The following is an 18,993-nucleotide window of genomic DNA, read 5'->3' as shown; positions in this document are numbered from 1 at the left end:
AGCATGACAACCAGGCCTCTACCATTTAAGAAGCAGGCCAGCAATGGCAAGAAATGGTGTATTTGTCTATTTTCAGAATAAAGCATTAATTTCCTGGCATGCTATATGTCTTTCACTTTAGATGACAGGGGCAAAGATTATGTCCATGTCATTATTAGTCCTGAAGCAAATTGCTTTAGCTTGTATATCAGATCCTTGAACTTTTATGTACATTGTCAGTTAAATTGGAAAAAAATATTACTTTAGTATGATCTTAGAAGAACAACATTTTCCCCCATAACATTTTCTGGACAACTTTCTCTCTCTAGCTTTGTGTTCTTTGTGTTCTCTTCTCTTCAAAACAATTCCACACAATGTGCCCAGGAACTGGTAAGCCACAGAGTGCAGACGGAGTAACATTCTCTGAGCTCTAAGGAATTGTTGGAGCTTCAACTGCCTGCTTAGAAGACAACTTACATACCTATTTAATGGCGGACTACAAATAAAGAGTGACTTAGATGAAAAGTAAAGATTGTTGGTAGGACTCTAAAAAGAAATTAAAGCTTACTAATTTACCCCAGACAACAGAAGTTTTCAGCATGTTCTCATTCATTCATTGAGTAAGGATGTGAGAACAAATTTGCTAGGGAGCATAATCACTTTGACATTTCAAGACCAAGTATAAATCAGAGAAAAAACATATTTTAGCAAGGTAATCACAAAGCTGCAAAAGCCTTAAATAATGCAGGGAAGACACAAACAACCATGGCCATATTGCTTACAAGCAAGTTAAATTTTTAAAGTTGCAATAATACTTTGTATGAGGACAGCCTACAACACCGGCGTTTTTCAAAGGGACATTTTGCTACAGTGTCATGGAATAGTAAACCCTTATAGGAAAGGTGCTCACAAAAAAAATAAAACATGGTGTGTAAAACTTTAGACACTTTAGACACTTATTTGTAGAGTCAAGAAATTAAATATTATTAGCTGTAATATTCAATAAAAGCCAACACATTTGGGGGCTCAAATGGGTTCTCTTTTACCGGGGCTTCAGATTACTCAGAAAATAGACAGAATTGATAGTGGACACTGGGAATAAAATAGTTCGGAAAACAATATTTTTTTCACATTCAAAGCAATCTGTTCCATATGTCAGTTTTTTGTTTTCTCCAAGTAATTCTAATGAACCGGACCTCTTCCAAATTGTGAAAATTAGAATTTGACAGCACAGTTGGCAGGGACTGTAGTTATTAATGTAATGCAGCATTTTTTTTGGTTCAAGCAATTGATTACTGACACATGAATAATCCTAACTTTACATTTAGTAGTGAGTAGTTTTATACTTGCTAACAAAGCTTTGCAGTGCATAATCTATACACCGTTTTTGACAAGCTTTTAATACTTTTCAAGGATTGTCCTGTCACAATAAAGCCCCACCTACTATTTCCTACAGCAGCAAGTATAGACTTGCTTCAAAATATAAAGCTATCGTTGAGTTATAATACTAATCTTGCAATTGCCAAAAATGGGGTTTCACTATTGAGTAAACTGAACCCTTATTCTTAACAAATAGTTAGGATTCTTGGTCAGAAAATCTCATATTATGTTGATCAAACTCCATACACCCATTTATAGCATTAGTAGTGCAAGAAAATTAAACCCCTAATCTATGTTTAAAGCTGCACTCCAAGCAAACAGCTAAATACTGTGTTAAAAAATATACAATGAATCTCTTCTACCTGCCAAAGGATTTGAATTTCTGTTAACAAACTCCTGAGATTTACACAGCTCTGCTAGGCATAGAAAGGCTGGTGACCTGACTTTTCCAGCTGCAACACAGCATGGTCACCTCTCTGACCCCTGTCTGTGATTGAATAAAGAAGCAACAGCAGACTGACTGGATCATCTATCTGCTCCTCTTATTAGCATGGTCAGCACGTATGCATGCAGGACTTATGCTGCCCTTCCCTCTCTCAGTCTGATTGGGGCTACACCAGAAATTACAAAATACTGAGTCAAGTTATTCAGCTATTTAAACTAGCAATATTTAGAAAGGCATTTTATTATTTTAAATGAATGAATAATTTGATTCAGTGATGTTCAGCTTTAAGAAAACTGGTAGTGACTCTTACCTCATAGTATTTGCCATCAGCATAACAACCACAGTTATGTGGAAGAATACAGCTCTTCCCGTTCAAGACATAACCTGGATCACACTGACAACCCTCCACGCAGTAATGATTGCAATCACTTTTAAGCCTGATCGCAGCACATCGAGGTTGGCACACACTAACACAGCTCTCATAATGACTGTATGCTGGGCATGTGAGATCTGTAAGTTTTAAAGTTAAAAGAAATCAACACATAACATACGTTATAAATACAGTGATGAGATAGTGGAAACATTTAAAAAAAATGACTATGCTGAATGTGAAAAAATAAAAAAGATGGGACTTAAATCATTGGTGTGCTATCAATGATAAAAGCAGTAGCATCCATTACAAAGCCCAAAATCCTAGGAAGCCCCAGCACTAACTTGATTCATGAATATGTCTGTTTTTCTCCAGGGCACTAATGGAAGCATCATTCACCATTATGTATTTATTAGCTAGAAGAGGGTTTCACATTCACAAGCTTGTAAGAATGAGTGAAGCCATTGGGTGTATAGTGTTAAAGTAATTATAGCTATAGATTGATTTGAGTTTTAGTAAACTGTGAATAATCTTGTTTGGACCTAATATTGTATCAGATAGCTAACTTATTTATTTAACTTTAACTTTTTTCACCCAGTTTAACTAATATGTGCTTCCTAAGATATTCTAAAGAAGTAACATGTTTAATTTGTGACTTATCTCTGAAACCACTTTGTATAAGCTTTTCATAAAGTAATTTGTACAGTTGACAAATCATGAATAGCCCATCTGATTTAAAAACTATGTATAGAGTGGCTGTTCTATTGTGTATTCAAGGGTTTATTTATATGACAAGTATGTAAAGAGACAAACAATTGTATGGCTTATATATAGGACTTTCATGTATAAATTTTACAAAGACTGTCATTTGTGAACTTGCATATAAAGATTGGCTTGTGATTACATCACAGGGATAGTGATATGGCATAATCAATACATAATTTCCATATTTTGTATCATTGTGACATAATAATCTTGTGATTTGAAGAAGGCTATAGTTCTACATTGCTTATGTAACTGATTACTATAAATTCAGTCACCAGAGCCAATAAAACTCAGTATGGTTTGCAGTCACTCTTTGTTGTGTGCTGTCTGTACTCACATATCAAGGACCACCGGACAATATTCCACGACAATAGTGGGTGGTAATAACTGTAAGCAATGGAAATCAGTCATAGAACTCATTATTACTGCATTAAAACTTCAGTAAATAAACCTTCACACTTTTTAAAGGATAACTGTGCTTTTATGGAATCTTTTTTGCCTAGACTTCTGGGCTACATTAATTTTTCTCCCCTACCTAGATAAATACTTACCTGAATTGGATGAGCATCTACAGGAATCCAGTCTCTGGCTGAAATCCGGGGCAGGGGTGATATGTTATTTTAGGTCAGGAGGGGTAAGCATCTATTAAAACTAATGTGTGTAATTAACCTCTCAATGTTTAGCAATGTTTGACACATTTTGTAAATAACATGCACATTTCATGTTACAATAACTCATGTTGCCATACTTGCTAAAATACAACTTCATTTTTAAGTACATTTTTTTTTAACTAAAACTTACAGCAGGATGTATGGTTCCTCCAGCCAGTGATAGCAATCCCTTGTGTCTGACATGTACTCGCATAGTTTTGTAGCCAGCTACAAGCAGTTTGAACAGCACCAGCATCAATGCAGGAGTCAAAAATGCAATTCTTGAAGAAAAATCTAGGATTCACTTTGCTGTGGCATTTGGCAAATACAGCACTCCTGTTGGGAATGAAGCCGCAAAGCTGCTGGGCTTTCCACAATCCATCCACTTTTGTACAGGTTGGACATCTGTCCCCACAGCCAACCTGGCAAAATGTGTCCCTTTTTACCCAGCTGTGACCAAACTCGTTGACATTCATACTAATGAAACCACTAGAGGTCTGCAGGTCATCTTCCATATTTCCATTGTACCTCCCACACAGGCCATATGTGCTGTTCTGCATGTAGCGGGGAATTGTTACAGACAGAAATGTCTTCCAGTCATAGACCACCTTCAGGCCAAAGTCTGTTTCAATAACGATGTGAAAACCAAATGCAAAAATATTCACTTTGCCATGACCCAACTTCAGAGGCAAATAAAGTCTTTCATTATTTACCTGGCAAAAGAACATATAATAGTATGTAAATCAATTCACAGTCCATGTGAAATTCATAAAAAAGCAGTCTATTACTCAGTTCAGGACCCAGTGATAGGCCAATATGAATGTACTGTATGACGGGCAGGAGAAAACGTGTAAGCTTTTAAACTATGCAATAGAGTTCATAACTTTTTTCCCTATAGGATGGATACCACCACAATCACCAATAGTAAAACTAACTAAAGGTGATTGTGGGGGTATCTAGCCTATATGGGGCACAATTTTGAACTCTATTATAGAACTAATTGGGAGAAGGCTTCATGTCCCTCAACATGTTGTAATATAGTGGGTCAGTACTGATTTAATGACAAACATTAAAATTACCAGGAAGTGTAAGGCCCCCTTTCACACTGGGGTGGGGGCGGCGTTGGCGGTAAAGCGCCACTATATTTGCAGAGGTATTCAGCCGCTAGCGGTGCGCTTTTAACCCCCGCTAGTGGCCAAAAAAGGGTTAAAACCACCCGCAAAGCTGCCGACCGTATAGCCGCACTGCCCATTGATTTCAATGGGCAGGAGCGGTGGAGGAGCGTTATACACACCGCTCCTTCACCGCTCGAAAAATGCTGCTAGCAGAACTTTTTTTTACTGTCCTGCCAGCGCACCGCTCCAGTGTGAAAGCCCTCGGGGCTTTCACACTGAAGAGACAGGAGCGGCTCTTTCAGGGTGCTTTGTAGGCGCTATTTTTAGCGCTGTAGCGCCTGCAAAGCGCCCTAGTGTGAAAGGGGTCTAAGGCTAGTGTGATTAATAAAGCACAGCATGCTAGCAAAGTAGGGGAACTGAACATTGTGTGCAATAACCACTAATTAAAAGATTACACATTTTGAATCTATTGTTTAACAATGGTCATTTAATAAAAGGTTATCTAAAGAGATAGCACAGCAGACAATGCTTGCTTTGAGGCTCATTTTGTCTGACTGAGACTTCAGACAGAGTTCTAAGATAAGGCTTAAGGGTCATACACACAGGCTGAATATCAGGCGACATCGGCCAGTGTAATAGAAATAGCATTCAGCCGTGGGGCATGACTGAAAAAGGTCTGCCGATTGGCATCCGATCAGCACTCTCAGCCAAAGGCTGAGAGCGTGTTCTGGCAGGGGGGCCCCTCCCCCTGTCAGAACACAATAGCTCAGTGGGGGAAATCTAAAGTTGCATAGTTAATACAGCATATCCTACCAAGCTCTTCAGTTTTTTTATCGTTCAGCTCGCTGGGTTGAAAGAAAAAAAACAAATAGTGTGTACTAGGCTTTAAACTCCATGGCATGTGTAAATTTCAGCTAGAGCTACTGAGCTCTGTCAACAGCAAACAAAGGGACAAAGTGATATGATAGAGTCTAAAGCTCTACCTGTATTTTTTCATATTTACCTGACTAAAACTATAATAAATGCATTATTCACCGTAAATAGATAAACAAATAAATAAACAAAATGACTATATTTTTCCTTCAATGTTCTCCATACTTTACCTTATGAGCTTTGTATCCTCCATAGAATGGAGCAGAAAAGCAAAAGGGGACAATTTTCAATCAAAACATCTTAAAAACACTTTAAAATCATGCAATTATAATTTAACTACATTTTAAACATCACAATTTCTTGTGCAACATTAAATTGATAAAGAATATTCATAAAATAAGCTAGATAAGTACCTTGACTAGCTAATCCCCCAACATCAAGTCATGGCAAAAAATGGCAATAATTGTTGTTGAAAAAAAAAAAGAAAATTTTATTTTTAATATTGGTCTCCAATATGTAAGCAGAGAGGTGACCTCAGTAGTGTTATGATATTCCAGCTCACCTCTCTGTCACTATGCTCTCTCCTCCTATCAGCATTCTACTTGTCAACATATAAACTGATTGGTTCCCTAGATCTACTGCACAGGGACTTTATTAGGCTGATACCAGGTCAAACTCAGGTACTTACAGTGCTTGTATTTAAAAAATACACTGAATGATGCATTAACGTATATAGTTCTGCACTGCTTTGTGTCTTATATTTGTCTGGAGTTCAGCTTTAATGCTTTCAGTGAAAGAATGGATAATGTTACATTACATGAATATGTTTTTTATGAAATAATGACCATTAAAAAACAAGTTTATACAAACCTAATACTCACTTACCAGGACAGTGTGTTTGTATGCCCGATAAATTACAATGTTATAACTGTAAACTTCTACTTCCACTTGCTTTACCCATAGTGCAAGAGAAGAATCTCTGTCCTCATTTTTAGCAGTAACTGTAAATCTTGGGACAGTGTCCGCTTTGGAATTAGTAACTGTAGTGCAAAGGATTAGTGAACAGCTACTTTGAAAATCAAATGGGAGTCCATCAAATGTAAGATAATGTCCATATCCTGAGACAATACATGATGCATCTGTACGGGGCTGACAGTAATACAGCCCATTGTCCTCCATGCAGTATTCTTCATCCTTGCATGGACTAGTCTCACAGTAAACACTGTTGTCTGTCCCATTACAAAAACAAAGAGATTTGCAATCCAGATCGATCCAAAAAGTTTCATTTGTGGAAACCTGATGACCTTCAAAATTACAGCCACATTCACTCTTAGGAATACACCGCGTACCCTGCAAGGCAAAACCTTCATCACACTGGCATCCTTCAGTGCAACTATCAGTGCAGACTGGGCCAGAGGCAAGGGTTTCACAAGTTTCCGAACAAGTAATGCATTCCTCAAAGTGGCTGTTTTCAGGGCACATTAGGGCTGTGGTATGCAACACAGGTATTATTAATACAGTAATGAAGAAGATATCAGCAATACTTTATCTGAGCAAAAACATTCCACCTGTTTTTTTTTTCCATGTACATATTTGAATGCATGTAATGTAAGCAGCTTTGCGACTTTGCTCTTTTCCCACTCTGGTCAATTTGACCTACTCTAATAGTAGTTGTAAGTGAACTTTTATGGCTTTTATCATTTTCTGGGCCTCTTCCAAAACATTTCAAGTAAATCATACTTACCTGCAATCAGCTCCTGGGATCTTCATTGTGTCGTCCGAAAGGCCAGGAGACTGGCTTTCTATTGATGTAGAAAGTCTGTGGCACACATGCAAAATTCCAAACTCTATACAAAATCCCAAGATTTTCAGGAAATTGGCAGTGTTGGGACTCGGCAGACCACGTAATGAAGATCTCAGAGAAACAAGGTTGCTTTAAATATAATCTATTATAAAAGGGAACATGATTTATAAATGTCCTCCAGCTAATTCTTTCAGAAAACCAGAAAAAAAGGTTACTAGACTAAATAGGTTGACCACCTCTTTGTAAATAGACTCCACAGTATCACTGTTTATAAGAGGATCTAAAATCCAGGAATCAGAGCTGCCTGTGACATCTTCGTTTTTGTGCTGGGAGCACACAGCAAGCATGATCTCAGCACAGGAAAGCTCTCCCCCATGGACGCATATATATACAGCCAATCCGTGTTAAAGCCCACCCCCCCCCCTGCGGCTGCATATGTGCCTATGGCCAGTAAGAACAGGTTAAACATGTGTTGATGTTTTGTCTTTGTACTTAACTGGCTTGAAAGAGAACTAGTGAGGAATGAAAACATCGGCAATGCCAATGCCTCACCTCTTCCCCTCATCCAATCAAAGATTTCCTTTTATTCATTGAAAAACATACAAGATGTTCTGTAAATGGCAGCAGTGCCGAGCAAGTGAGCCCCTGGGAGGACCTGGGACTGCGACTATCAATACAGTAGTGGTTAGTACTAAAGTGATTTGCAGCTTCCACGATGATGGTTCAAGTATGGTTCAACCTGGACCAAATAACCTATACAATAAAATTCATATTTAAACTTTAGTTTTAACCACTTGCCGACCGCCTCACGCCGATATGCGTCGGCAAAGTGGCACAGGTGCGCAAAACAACGAACCCGTACGTTGCTACGTCATCGACGGTTATCGGGCATGTGCGTGTCTGCGGGTCCCGCGGACTATATGTCCGCCAGTGGCCCGCGATCGTGACGTAGTGAGAGGCAGAATGGGGAGATGCCTATGAAACAAGGCATTTCCCTGTTCTGCCTAGCAACATGACAGGGATCTACTGCTCCCAGTGATCGGGAGCAATGATCTCTGTCATGTTCTAGGGAGCCCACCCCCCCTACAGAACACGCCCAATGAACACACTTAACCCCTTGATTGCCCCCTAGTTTTTAACCCCTTCCCTGCCAGTGACATTTAACCAGTAATCAGTGCTTTTGTATAGCACTGATTGCTGTATAAATGCCAATGGTCGCAAAATAGTGTCAAAAGTGTCCGATCCATCTGGTGCAATGTCGCAGTCATGATAAAAATCGCAGATCGCCGCCATTACTAATAAAAAAAAATAATAAAAATGCCATAAATCTATCCCCTATTTTGTAGACACAATAACTTTTGCGCAAACCAATCAATATATTCTTATTACGATTTTTTTACCAAAAATATGTAGAAGAATACATATCGGCCTAAACTGAGAAAGAAATTTGTTTTTTTATATTTTTTTGGGATATTTATTATAGCAAAAAGTAAAAAATATTGCTTTTCTTTTCAAAATGTTTGCTCTTTTTTTGTTTATAGAGCAAAAAATAAAAACCGCAGAGGTGATCAAATACCACTAAAAGCAAGCTCTATTTGTGGGAAAAGAAGGATGTCAATTTTGTTAGAGTACAATGTCGCAAGACCGCGCAATTGTCAGTTAAAGCGACGCAGTACCGTATCGCAAAAAAGGGCTTGGTCAGGAAGGGGTTAAATTCTTCCGGGGCTGAAGTGGTTGAACACATAGTACACACAAATTAGTGTAAGTATAAATTACTAAACTATTATGATAAACTCTGCATTTGTAAGTAAAAATTAAAATGCATAAACTTACGGCAAAAGTTTGTACTCCTCCATTGGCCAACATCTACAGCAGCATTTTGGCACGCCATGGCATAACGACTAACAGAGTCACATAGCTCTGTCTGGTTACCCCCACTTTGGCACAGGCGAAACAGACAAGTTCTGTAATATGCGGATACATTAACAACAGCATGACAGTCCAGAAAAGAGCTGTTGGATGGATCATTAATAATTCCACATTTGGAACGACTTCGATAATACTTCAGTAGTTCAGAATCATTGTTGCAGGCTTTCAGCAAATCCCCACATTCTCCATTGCAGATCTCGTCAAAAGTTGTCCAACTCTCTAAGAATATAGCAACATTATCCGTACACTTTCCATTTGGGAAGCAAAACTCGTCCTCACTGTTTCCATTGAAGTAACCACATAATCCTCCTGTACAATTGTAGTACAAGGTAGAAAGAGTGATGTAAAGCAGGCCTTGGTCCGAATACTGTATTTTAACAAACCCTTCAGATTCAATGACTGTTCCATTTCTGTTACGGTACATTTCCAGCTCACCAGATGGCAGGTAAAAGGGAAGTTCAATCTGAAATCCATTAACCTTAAAAAGATACATTCTCTTAAATGTAACTGTAAGCAGAGTCAGTTTCATCATTAGGCATAAAAGGTCTGTGCTTATATTGGCCACGTTTCTTTCCTATTATCATTAGAAATACATTCATCTCATATACAATTTTTTGACATGCTCACAATGTTTTAAGCTAGATTCGTAGTGGTATAGCAAGGAAGGTCCTGTGTAAGGCTAAGTTAACATTATTGCAGCTCTGTCTGGGTGCATTTGCGCAGGCACAGAGCCCATTCTTTCGAAAGGTCTGCTGTACCTGAAGGAAAGACAGGGTGCTAAGAATTAATGTCATCAACGTGCGTCTGCTGAAGAGCAGCGCATTTGCCTGCGGGTGTGAGACCGCGTAAGATTTACACACACTACGGCTCCTGCAATAGTGTGAACCTTGGCTAAAGCCCTATTCAGACTTGTAAATTGGACCAGCAGGGGTTCCACAGCTATTCGCCATTGATTCCAATTAACCACTCATGCAGTCTGTGTACAGGGTCAATTTTGCTGCATGAGCAAATACATGAGATCAGCCATGAATAGCTGCGGGAGCTGTCAGACTCCTATTGGTTTTATTAGGGCTTACTGCCCCAACCTACTTGGTCTCCTGCAGCTAATTGCAAATGGCCCATTCACAAGTGTGAATAGGGCCTAAAACAGGTGATCCTAGTAGAGGCATATTGCAACCAGAGGTTGTACAAGCATTGATGGAAATTTAACTCTTGGTATTAGTTATTGTCAAGTCAACCAATGCATAATTAAAATGCTACATTTGGTCTAGACACTTTAAGTTTAAGACCTCTAATTTTGTTCTTCACAATTTGAGTATTTTCTTAAATTTGTAAAGTATTAATATCACTCCTCCAAAACAGTAATTGAAAATTTGTTAGGTCTCTGAGAGAATCAACAATCAATAGTTGTATTATACTTTGAAATATATAGATCCTTATTCACATTAAGCTGACAAGGAATGTTCTTCTTTTAAAATGTAAAGGTGTAAGACACCTCTTGTGACCCTTTTAGATTTGGCCTATAACTAAGTTGCTTCAGGCTGCCAGGAGGAGCATTCTGCAATATGTTGTTTGTCACATCCTGTGCCATAGGTCACCCTGCAAAGCTACATCTCCCAACAGCCCTTAGTCTCCAAACACATAGGAGTTGATTTACTAGAACTGGAGAGTGCAAAAGCTGGTGCAGTGATTTATAGAAACCAATCAACTTCGTGATCTTTTGTCAAAGCTTAACTGAACAAGCTGAAGTTAGAAGCTGATTGGCTACCATGCACAGTTGCACCAGATTTTTCACACTCCAGTTTTAGTAAATCAACCCCATAGTGTGTGTCAGCTTTTTCGGAGGGTTAGCAGAGCACTGGGTGGTTTCCTGAGACATTAAGATAAAGGCAGAACAAGAAGTGGACAGTACTGTGGAAGGAAAGGTGCCGGTGATTCCATAATATTTTCCTCAGAATTGAGTGATTCCATGATTTTTTTACTCTGCTTGATCTGCAAAAACAGATGCAACTGACTACAGTTTTCTTTCTTTTTGTAACTGTTTCTTAAAGCCAGAGGGTTGGAATGTTAAACACTTCCCGCCCAGCCTATAGCAGATTGACGGCTGAACGGTGGTTTTGTTATCCTGACTGGGCGTCATATGACGTCCAGCAGGATAACATGCGGGCACGCCCGCGGGGGTGTGCAGCGCGCCGATCGCTGGTGCTGTGTGTCAGTCTGACACACCGCATCTCCAATCGTGGAATGGAACCTCTGATGGAGGCTCCTTACCATGTGATTAGCTGTGACCAATCACAGCTGACCATCGCATGAACCAGGAAGTTCGGTCGGTGGCTCTCCCTGTCAGAGGGGGGGTCTGTGCTGATAATCAGCACATTGATTATCAGCACAGCCCCTATCAGCTGTCAATCAGCTTCCAGTCTGTGACCCATCAAGAACACCAGTCAGTGCCCATAACAGTGCCAATCAGTGCCCATAACAGTGCCAATCAGTTCCCATAAATGTGCCAATCAGTGCCCCATCAGTAATGCCTGTCAGTGCCCTTCAGATGCCAATCAGTAATGCCTGTCAGTAGCTCCTCATCAGTGCTGCCTATCCAGTGCCATCTATTGGTCCCCATCAGTGCCACCAATCAGTGCCCATTACTGCCATCTATCAGTGCTCATCAGTGCCACCTATCAGTGCCACTTATTAGTGCCCATCAGTGTCATCTATCAGTGCCCATCAGTGCTGCATATCAGTGTAGCCTATTGGTGCCCATCAGTGCTGCATATCAGTGCCCATCAGTTCTACATATCAGTGCCTCCTCATCAGTGCCCATCAGTGCCACCTTATCAGTGCCCAACAGTGCCGCCTCATCAGTGCCCATCAGTACAGCCTCATCAGTCCCCATCAGTGAAGGAGAAAACAAAATTGTATAACAGAAACAAAGGAAAACTTTTTTTTTCAAAAAGTTTGGTCTGTTTTAGTTTGTTTAGCAAAAACACCCCCAGTGGTGATCAAATACCACCAAAAGAAAGATCTATTTGTGGGTAGAAAATGATAAAAATTTAGTTTGGGTACAGTGTTGTATGACCGCGCAATTGTCATTCAAAATGCGACAGCGCTGAAAGCTAAAAATTGTCCTGGGCGGGTAGGGGCGAAAGTGCCTGGTATTAAAGTGGTTAAATGAAAATAGGTTTGAGGCATGTCTATAATTATTTTTTTCTACACATTTAAACAACTGAACGAACATTTTCCATGAGTGGTGATTACATATTTTTTTTGCCAGGGGTTGTACTTGTGCATTACATCAAACATCCTGTAGAACTGCAGTGGACTTTAGTTTAGCTGTAAGAAATGTTTTTTCCCAAGAGATGAGATTTAGAATACAATATAATAAAAAATAATTATCTTATTATTTATGATTGCCTACCTTAATCTCTGAGGTGCTGCCTCCACCAATTCGTATCTCTTGCTTGGCCACCTGAATTCTTAGTGGTCTGAGCCAGTTGGGGCCTGAGTCTGGTTTCTTCTTGCTGATGTCAATCTCAATAAACTCTGTCTTTTCTGAGCAAGTCTTTAACAGAGTATAAGAATATTCTACCGGATAAGAGAAGCTCACTGAGTCAAATGTGTGCATCACCTGGTTTTGGCTGACAAGACACACACTTTCCCTTCTGGGGTAGCAGCCTTGATATCCATTTTCCACAGAGCAGATCTCACCATCTCGGCAGCTGGTGTTGAAGCAAACGATATCCCCTCCATTTTCACACCAGCACTGTACAGTGCAGTCTGCAGAGGTCCAGAAGGAATCACCAACCACATAATATTTCCCAGTCATCTCACAGCCACATTTGCTTACAGGAACACATGAGTCTGCGCTCAACACATACCCACTATCACACTCACATCCCTCCATGCATGGGCTGCTGCAGTACTGAGGAGCTGTCAGGTCAGAACACGTGGCTGGACAGCTGCTTGTACATACTGAGTAATGGCTGAATTCTGGACACTGGATAACTGAGGCTGCAAACAAAGACAGTAAAGAAAAATAAATACATGAGGACATTTTATAGATATATTTAATGATCACATCACATCAGAAGCAAAACCTCATGGCTGCCAGACAACTGACCTGAGTGAGCATTTAAAGCGGAGTTCCACCCAAATTTTGAACAATATCTGTATGTATTCGCTTCCTTGCCTAGATGCTGACATGCCGTTTAAAAAAATTTAAATCGCTGTAATTACCTTTTATTTTTCTATTCTTCTTTGCACTTCCTGGTTCTCCTCTCGTGGGAGTAGGCGTGTTTCTAGCCTCTCCCAGACTCCTGGGAGCTAGTCTCAGGCTTCCCAGGATGCCACTGAGCATGTGTGGGAACGAGCGGTGAATGCTGGGAGCACAGCATTCACCACATCCAGGAAATAAATGCTTGTGGGCTTCAAATGCCCACAATGAAGATGGAAACCGCCTGCAGTGAATAATATAAGTTATTCTTTCCGACGAAATCTGACACAGGCAGACATATTACACACAATATGTGAGTATGTAATGCTGAGAAGAAAAGTTTGTGAATGAACTCAAAAAAAAAAAAAAGATAGATAGGTGGACCCCCGCTTTAACTGCATTTAGTAACAACCAAAATCTTAGGATTAAAACTATCCATCTGGACTCCTTCTGCATAATAAATCCAAGCCCTGATGAGGGGGGACTTTTGTATAACCTCTGAAATAAACTGAAATGAGTTGGCTGTCCATTATTGAAAGACTTTATTATTGTGACAAATAAAATTGTATCTGGATACATACATTGACTTTGTGTTCCCATCCTTTCATAACTTAATTTCTGAACGTATTTGTTTTGGTTTCTTTGTATGTATGGACTACGTGGGTTGTTACCGACGTGTGGTGAAAATTTTATATATATATATATATATATTGTACTGTGCAAAAGTTTTAGGCAGGTGTGAAAAAAATGTTGTAAATTAGGAATGCTTTCAGTTAATAGATTTTTCTTTTTTATCAATTAACAAAGCCAGTAAACAAACAGCATCGATTCTTCTAGGTACACTTTCACAGTTTTTGAAGGAACTTGGCAGGTTGTTTCGAACATCCTGGATAGCTAATCACAGATCATCTATGGATGTAAGCTGCCTCAAATCCTGTGATTCACGTGTTATTGGCCCAAAATTTATTCTGCAGCAAGACAATGACCCCAAACATATAGTCAATGTCATTAACCGCTTCAGCCCTGGAAGATTTGGCTGCTCAATGACCGGGCCATTTTTTGTAATTCGGCACTGCGTCTCTTTAACTGACAATTGCGCGGTCGTGCGACGCTGTACACAAACAAAATTTCCGTCCTTTTTTCCCCACAAATAGAGCTTTCTTTTGGTGGTATTTGATCGCCTCTGCATTTTTTATTTTTTGGGCTATAAACAAAAGAAGAGCGACACTTTTGAAAACTTTTGACACTTTTGAAAAAAACACAATATCTTTTACTTTTTGCTATAATAAATATCCCACATTTTTAATCAAAAAAAATATTTTTTTCCTCAGAGCGACACTTTTGAAAAAATCACAATATATTATATTGATTGGTTCTCGCAAAAGTTACCGCGTCTACAAAATAGGGGATAGATTTATGGCATTTTTATTATTATTTTTTTTACTAGTAATGGTGGCAATCTGCGATTTTTATCGGGACTGCGACATTATGGCAGACATATCGGACACTTTTGACACATTTTTGAAACCATTGACAATTATATATTGATCAGTGCTATAAAAATGCACTAATTACTGTGCAAATGTCAATGGCAGGGAAGGGGTTAACACTAGGGGGCTAGCAAGGGGTTAATTGTGTTCCCTAGTTTGTGTTCTATCTGCGGGGGGAGTGGGACTGACTAGGAGGAGACAGAGATCGGTGTTCATACATAGTATGAACACATGATCTGTCTCCTCCCCCCTGAAAGAACCAGGATCTGTGTGTTTAGACACACAGATCCTGGTTCTCGCTCTGTCACGAGCGACTGCGTGATCCCAGCGGTCATCATGCCCGCCGGGCACTCGCATAGGGGCCGGGCACTCGCATCGGGGTCGGGCACACACTGCGGCGTGCACGCTCCCCTAGTGGCCAAAAGGCGAAGCGACGTAACATAACATTGTTTCACCCAGCCGTGCGATTCTGCCGCAGGAAAACTGTGGCGGCTGGTCTGCAAGCAGTTAAGAACTATCTTCATCATAAAGAGGAACAAGGAGTGCTAGAAGTGATGGTTTGACCCCCACAGAGCCCTGATCTCAACATCATCGAGTCTACATCTGTGGTTAGCTCTCCAAGATATTTGGAACAACCTACCCGCAGAGTTCCTTCAAAAACTGTGTGCATAAGCACTGTGTGTACCAAGAACAATTGAGGCTGGTTTGAAGCCAAAGGGTGATAACACCAAATATTGATTTGATTTGGATTTCTCTTCTGTTCCTTTACTTTCATTTTTTTGGTAATTGATAAAGATAAATTATTAACACTTTTATTTCTGAAAGCATTCTAAATTTACAGCATTTTTCACACCTGTCTAAAACTTTTGCATAATACTATATATATAAGAAAGGAAAAGTAGGCTTACTAAAAAAATAAGAGATTCTATCCGTGAAAATAGAAGAAATACTTGGCTCATTCAGGGACCTTAACCAGTAATATAATACTCCTTGGCAGTTACCGTTCCAGCTGAGAGTTAAAAAGAGTCAGGACAGCATCTGGAATAGGAAAACGCTAAGATCTAATTCTTTGAAACAGAGAGCCCTCTTTGGCCTCAGTCAGTACAAATAGGATTGAAGAAATTGTGATGCCTGGCATCCTATCATTGCAGGTGCATTTGTTAATTAAGCTTATTTTGCCATCTACTGTGTTGGCTTTCCAAAACTTCATGTGTCAAATGTTATTGGACTTTAAAAATATGTTTCACATTCATATTTCAGATTTTCTAGGAACCCACATATGTCATCATAAATATATATAAATATATATTGTTTTTTTCTTATTAAGGGACTGAGGTATACAAAAGTGTGAAATAAGAAAAAAGGTGTTCCCATGGCAATCAATCAACTTCCAGCTGCCATGTCTACAATACAGATCTGAAAATAAAAGAAGGATTGGAATTGGCTGCTATAGCCAATAATAATTCTTCTAATCAGCATACCTTTCATACATCAGCACTAGAGAAGGCATGCAAGCAAAGAATTGCCTGCAGCTAGATATAGTTATAGTGATTTTACAGTAGACAATTAGATGAAGCACAGGACTGATAAAAATTGGGACTGTAATAAACATAATGGGACTTTTTTTCACATAAGATGATTTTGTTATTAATATAAATGTGTATATTTATTACAGCGCTATATCATGAGATTTATAAAAACTGTTTTCTTTTATTGTTTATTAAATCAATAAAAGAATATTGATAAAAGTTTACGGTATTTAAATGTATAAGTATGTTACATTTAGAAGTATATTTATAAAATCGACTTATACATTCCAATTTTGCATACACTATCCAGAAACCTTTTTTGTTATTGTTCTTTCATACATTCCTTTATCATACATACAGTTGTGCTCATAAGTTTACATATCCTGGCCTGGCAGAATTTATGATTTCTTGGCCATTTTTCAGAGAATATGAATGATAACAGAAAATTTTTTCTTTTACTCATGGTTAGTGTTTGGCTGAAACCATTTATTATCAATCAACTGTGTTTACTCTTTTTAAATCATAATCACAACAGAAACTACCCAAATGACTCTGATCAAAAGTTTACATAACCCAGTTCTTAATGCCCCCTTTAACATCAATGACAGCTTGAAGTCTTTTGTGGTAATTGTGGATGAGGCTCTTTATCTTCTCAGATGGTAAAGCTGCCCATTCCTGTTGGCAAAAAGCCTCCAGTTCCTGTAAATTCTTGGGCTGTCTTGCATGAACTGCACGTTTGAGATCTCCCCAGAGTGGCTCAATGATATTGAGGTCAGGAGAATGAGATAGCCACTTCAGAATCTTCACTTTATTCTGCTGTAGCCAATGACAGGTCAACTTGGCCTTGTGTTTTAGATCATTGTCATGTTGGAATGTCCAAGTACCTCCCATGCGCAGCTTCCTGGCAGATGAATGCAAATGTTCCTCCAGTACTTTTTGATAACGTACTGCATTCATCTTGCCATCAATTTTGACCAAATTTAGTGGGCCTTTGTAGCTCACACATCCCCAAAACATCAGCGATCCACCTCCGTGTTCACAGTAGGAATGGTGTACCTTTCATCATAGGCCTTGTTGACTCCTCTCCAAATGTAGCGTTTATGGTTGTGGCCAAAAAGCTCAATTTTTCTTTCATCACTCCAAATGACTTTGTGCCAGAAGGTTTGAGTCTTGTCTCTGTGTTGTTTGGCGTATTGTAAGCGGGATAATTTGTGGCATTTGTGTAGTAATCGCTTTCTTCTGGCGACTCGACCATGCAGCCCATCTTTCTTCAAGTGCCTACTTTTTGTGCATATTGAAACAGCCACACCATGTGTATTCAGTCCTGTATTTCACCTGAAGTTATTTTTGGGTTTTTCTTTGCATCCCAAACAATTTTCCTAGCAGTTGTGGCTGAAATTTTAGTTGGTCTACCTGACCGTGGTTTGGTTTTAATAGAATCCCTCATTTTCCACTTCTTGATTAGAGTTTGAACACTGCTGATTGACATTCTCAATTCCTTGGATATTTTTTGGTATCCCATTCCTGTTTTATACAGTTCAACTAATCTTTTCCATAGATCCTTTGACAATTCTTTTGCTTTCCCCATGATTCAGAATCCAGAAACGTCAGTGCAGCACTGGATGAAAGATGCAAGGGTATACCAGGAGTCCATAAACTCATTGACCTTTTATACACACACACAAACACTAATTACAAGCAAACAGATCACAGATAAGGATGGTTACCTTTAATAGCCATGCAAACCCTTTTGTGTCAACTTGTGTGCATATTATCAGGCCAAAATCCACCAGGGTATGTAAACTTTTGATCAGGATCATTTGGGTAGTTTCTGTTGTGATTATGATTTAAAAAGAGTAAACACAGTTGATTGATAATAAATAGCTTCAGCCAAACACTAACCATGAGTGAAAGAAAATTGTTATCATTCATATTCTCTGAAAAATGGCCAAGAAATCATAAATTCTGCCAGGGTATGTAAACTTATGAGCACAACTGTAATTGTTTAAAAGAAGGAAATTCCATGCCCACAAAAATTCTATTTCCAGTTAAAAATTTTCCTAGCAGGAAACTTTCATTCTTTCAGAACAAGAAACATTTTCCATTCCTTAATTTTTCTCTTTACTATGGAGAAAAATCATCATGGGTTTGTGCCCATTAGCCATTAGAAAATCAAACTAACATTTTGAGACTGAACATCTTCATACAAAATGCATTAAACACTGTATGGCCATCTTAACACAGTCTTCTCAAGGCTAAAAATCTCAGAGTTTTTCTAAACCTAAAAAGTTATTTGAGGTTTGTAATGTTGCACTGTTTAAAGAACTTTGAATTAAGGAAAGTAGTCAGGCATAAGAGCACTAACAAAAATAAATATGTATTTTTTACTTACTATTAAACCACTATATATAGCCCTTGCTAGCTTGGGTAGAAGGGAATAAAACAACACCAAAG

General features: G+C 39.0%; 1 protein-coding gene across 1 annotated transcript in view; it reads right to left on the bottom strand.

Moving 5' to 3' along the window:
* Positions 1-18,993, bottom strand: part of TECTA (tectorin alpha) — a 193,555-nt gene that overhangs the window by 104,007 nt on the left and 70,555 nt on the right. Inside the window, exons 8-12 of the mRNA XM_073601118.1 lie at positions 12,726-13,318; positions 9,215-9,788; positions 6,463-7,064; positions 3,741-4,302; positions 2,115-2,314 (exon numbers count right to left, since the gene is read on the bottom strand). Coding sequence (XP_073457219.1) covers positions 2,115-2,314; positions 3,741-4,302; positions 6,463-7,064; positions 9,215-9,788; positions 12,726-13,318 — 2,531 coding nt within the window. The remainder of the gene's footprint in view (positions 1-2,114; positions 2,315-3,740; positions 4,303-6,462; positions 7,065-9,214; positions 9,789-12,725; positions 13,319-18,993) is intronic.

The sequence above is a fragment of the Aquarana catesbeiana genome, linkage group LG10, assembly GCF_042186555.1.
Source record: "Aquarana catesbeiana isolate 2022-GZ linkage group LG10, ASM4218655v1, whole genome shotgun sequence".
Classification (NCBI taxonomy): domain Eukaryota; kingdom Metazoa; phylum Chordata; class Amphibia; order Anura; family Ranidae; genus Aquarana; species Aquarana catesbeiana.
The sequence above is the reverse complement of the archived record's forward strand: the minus strand, read 5'-3'. Positions and strand labels throughout refer to the sequence as shown.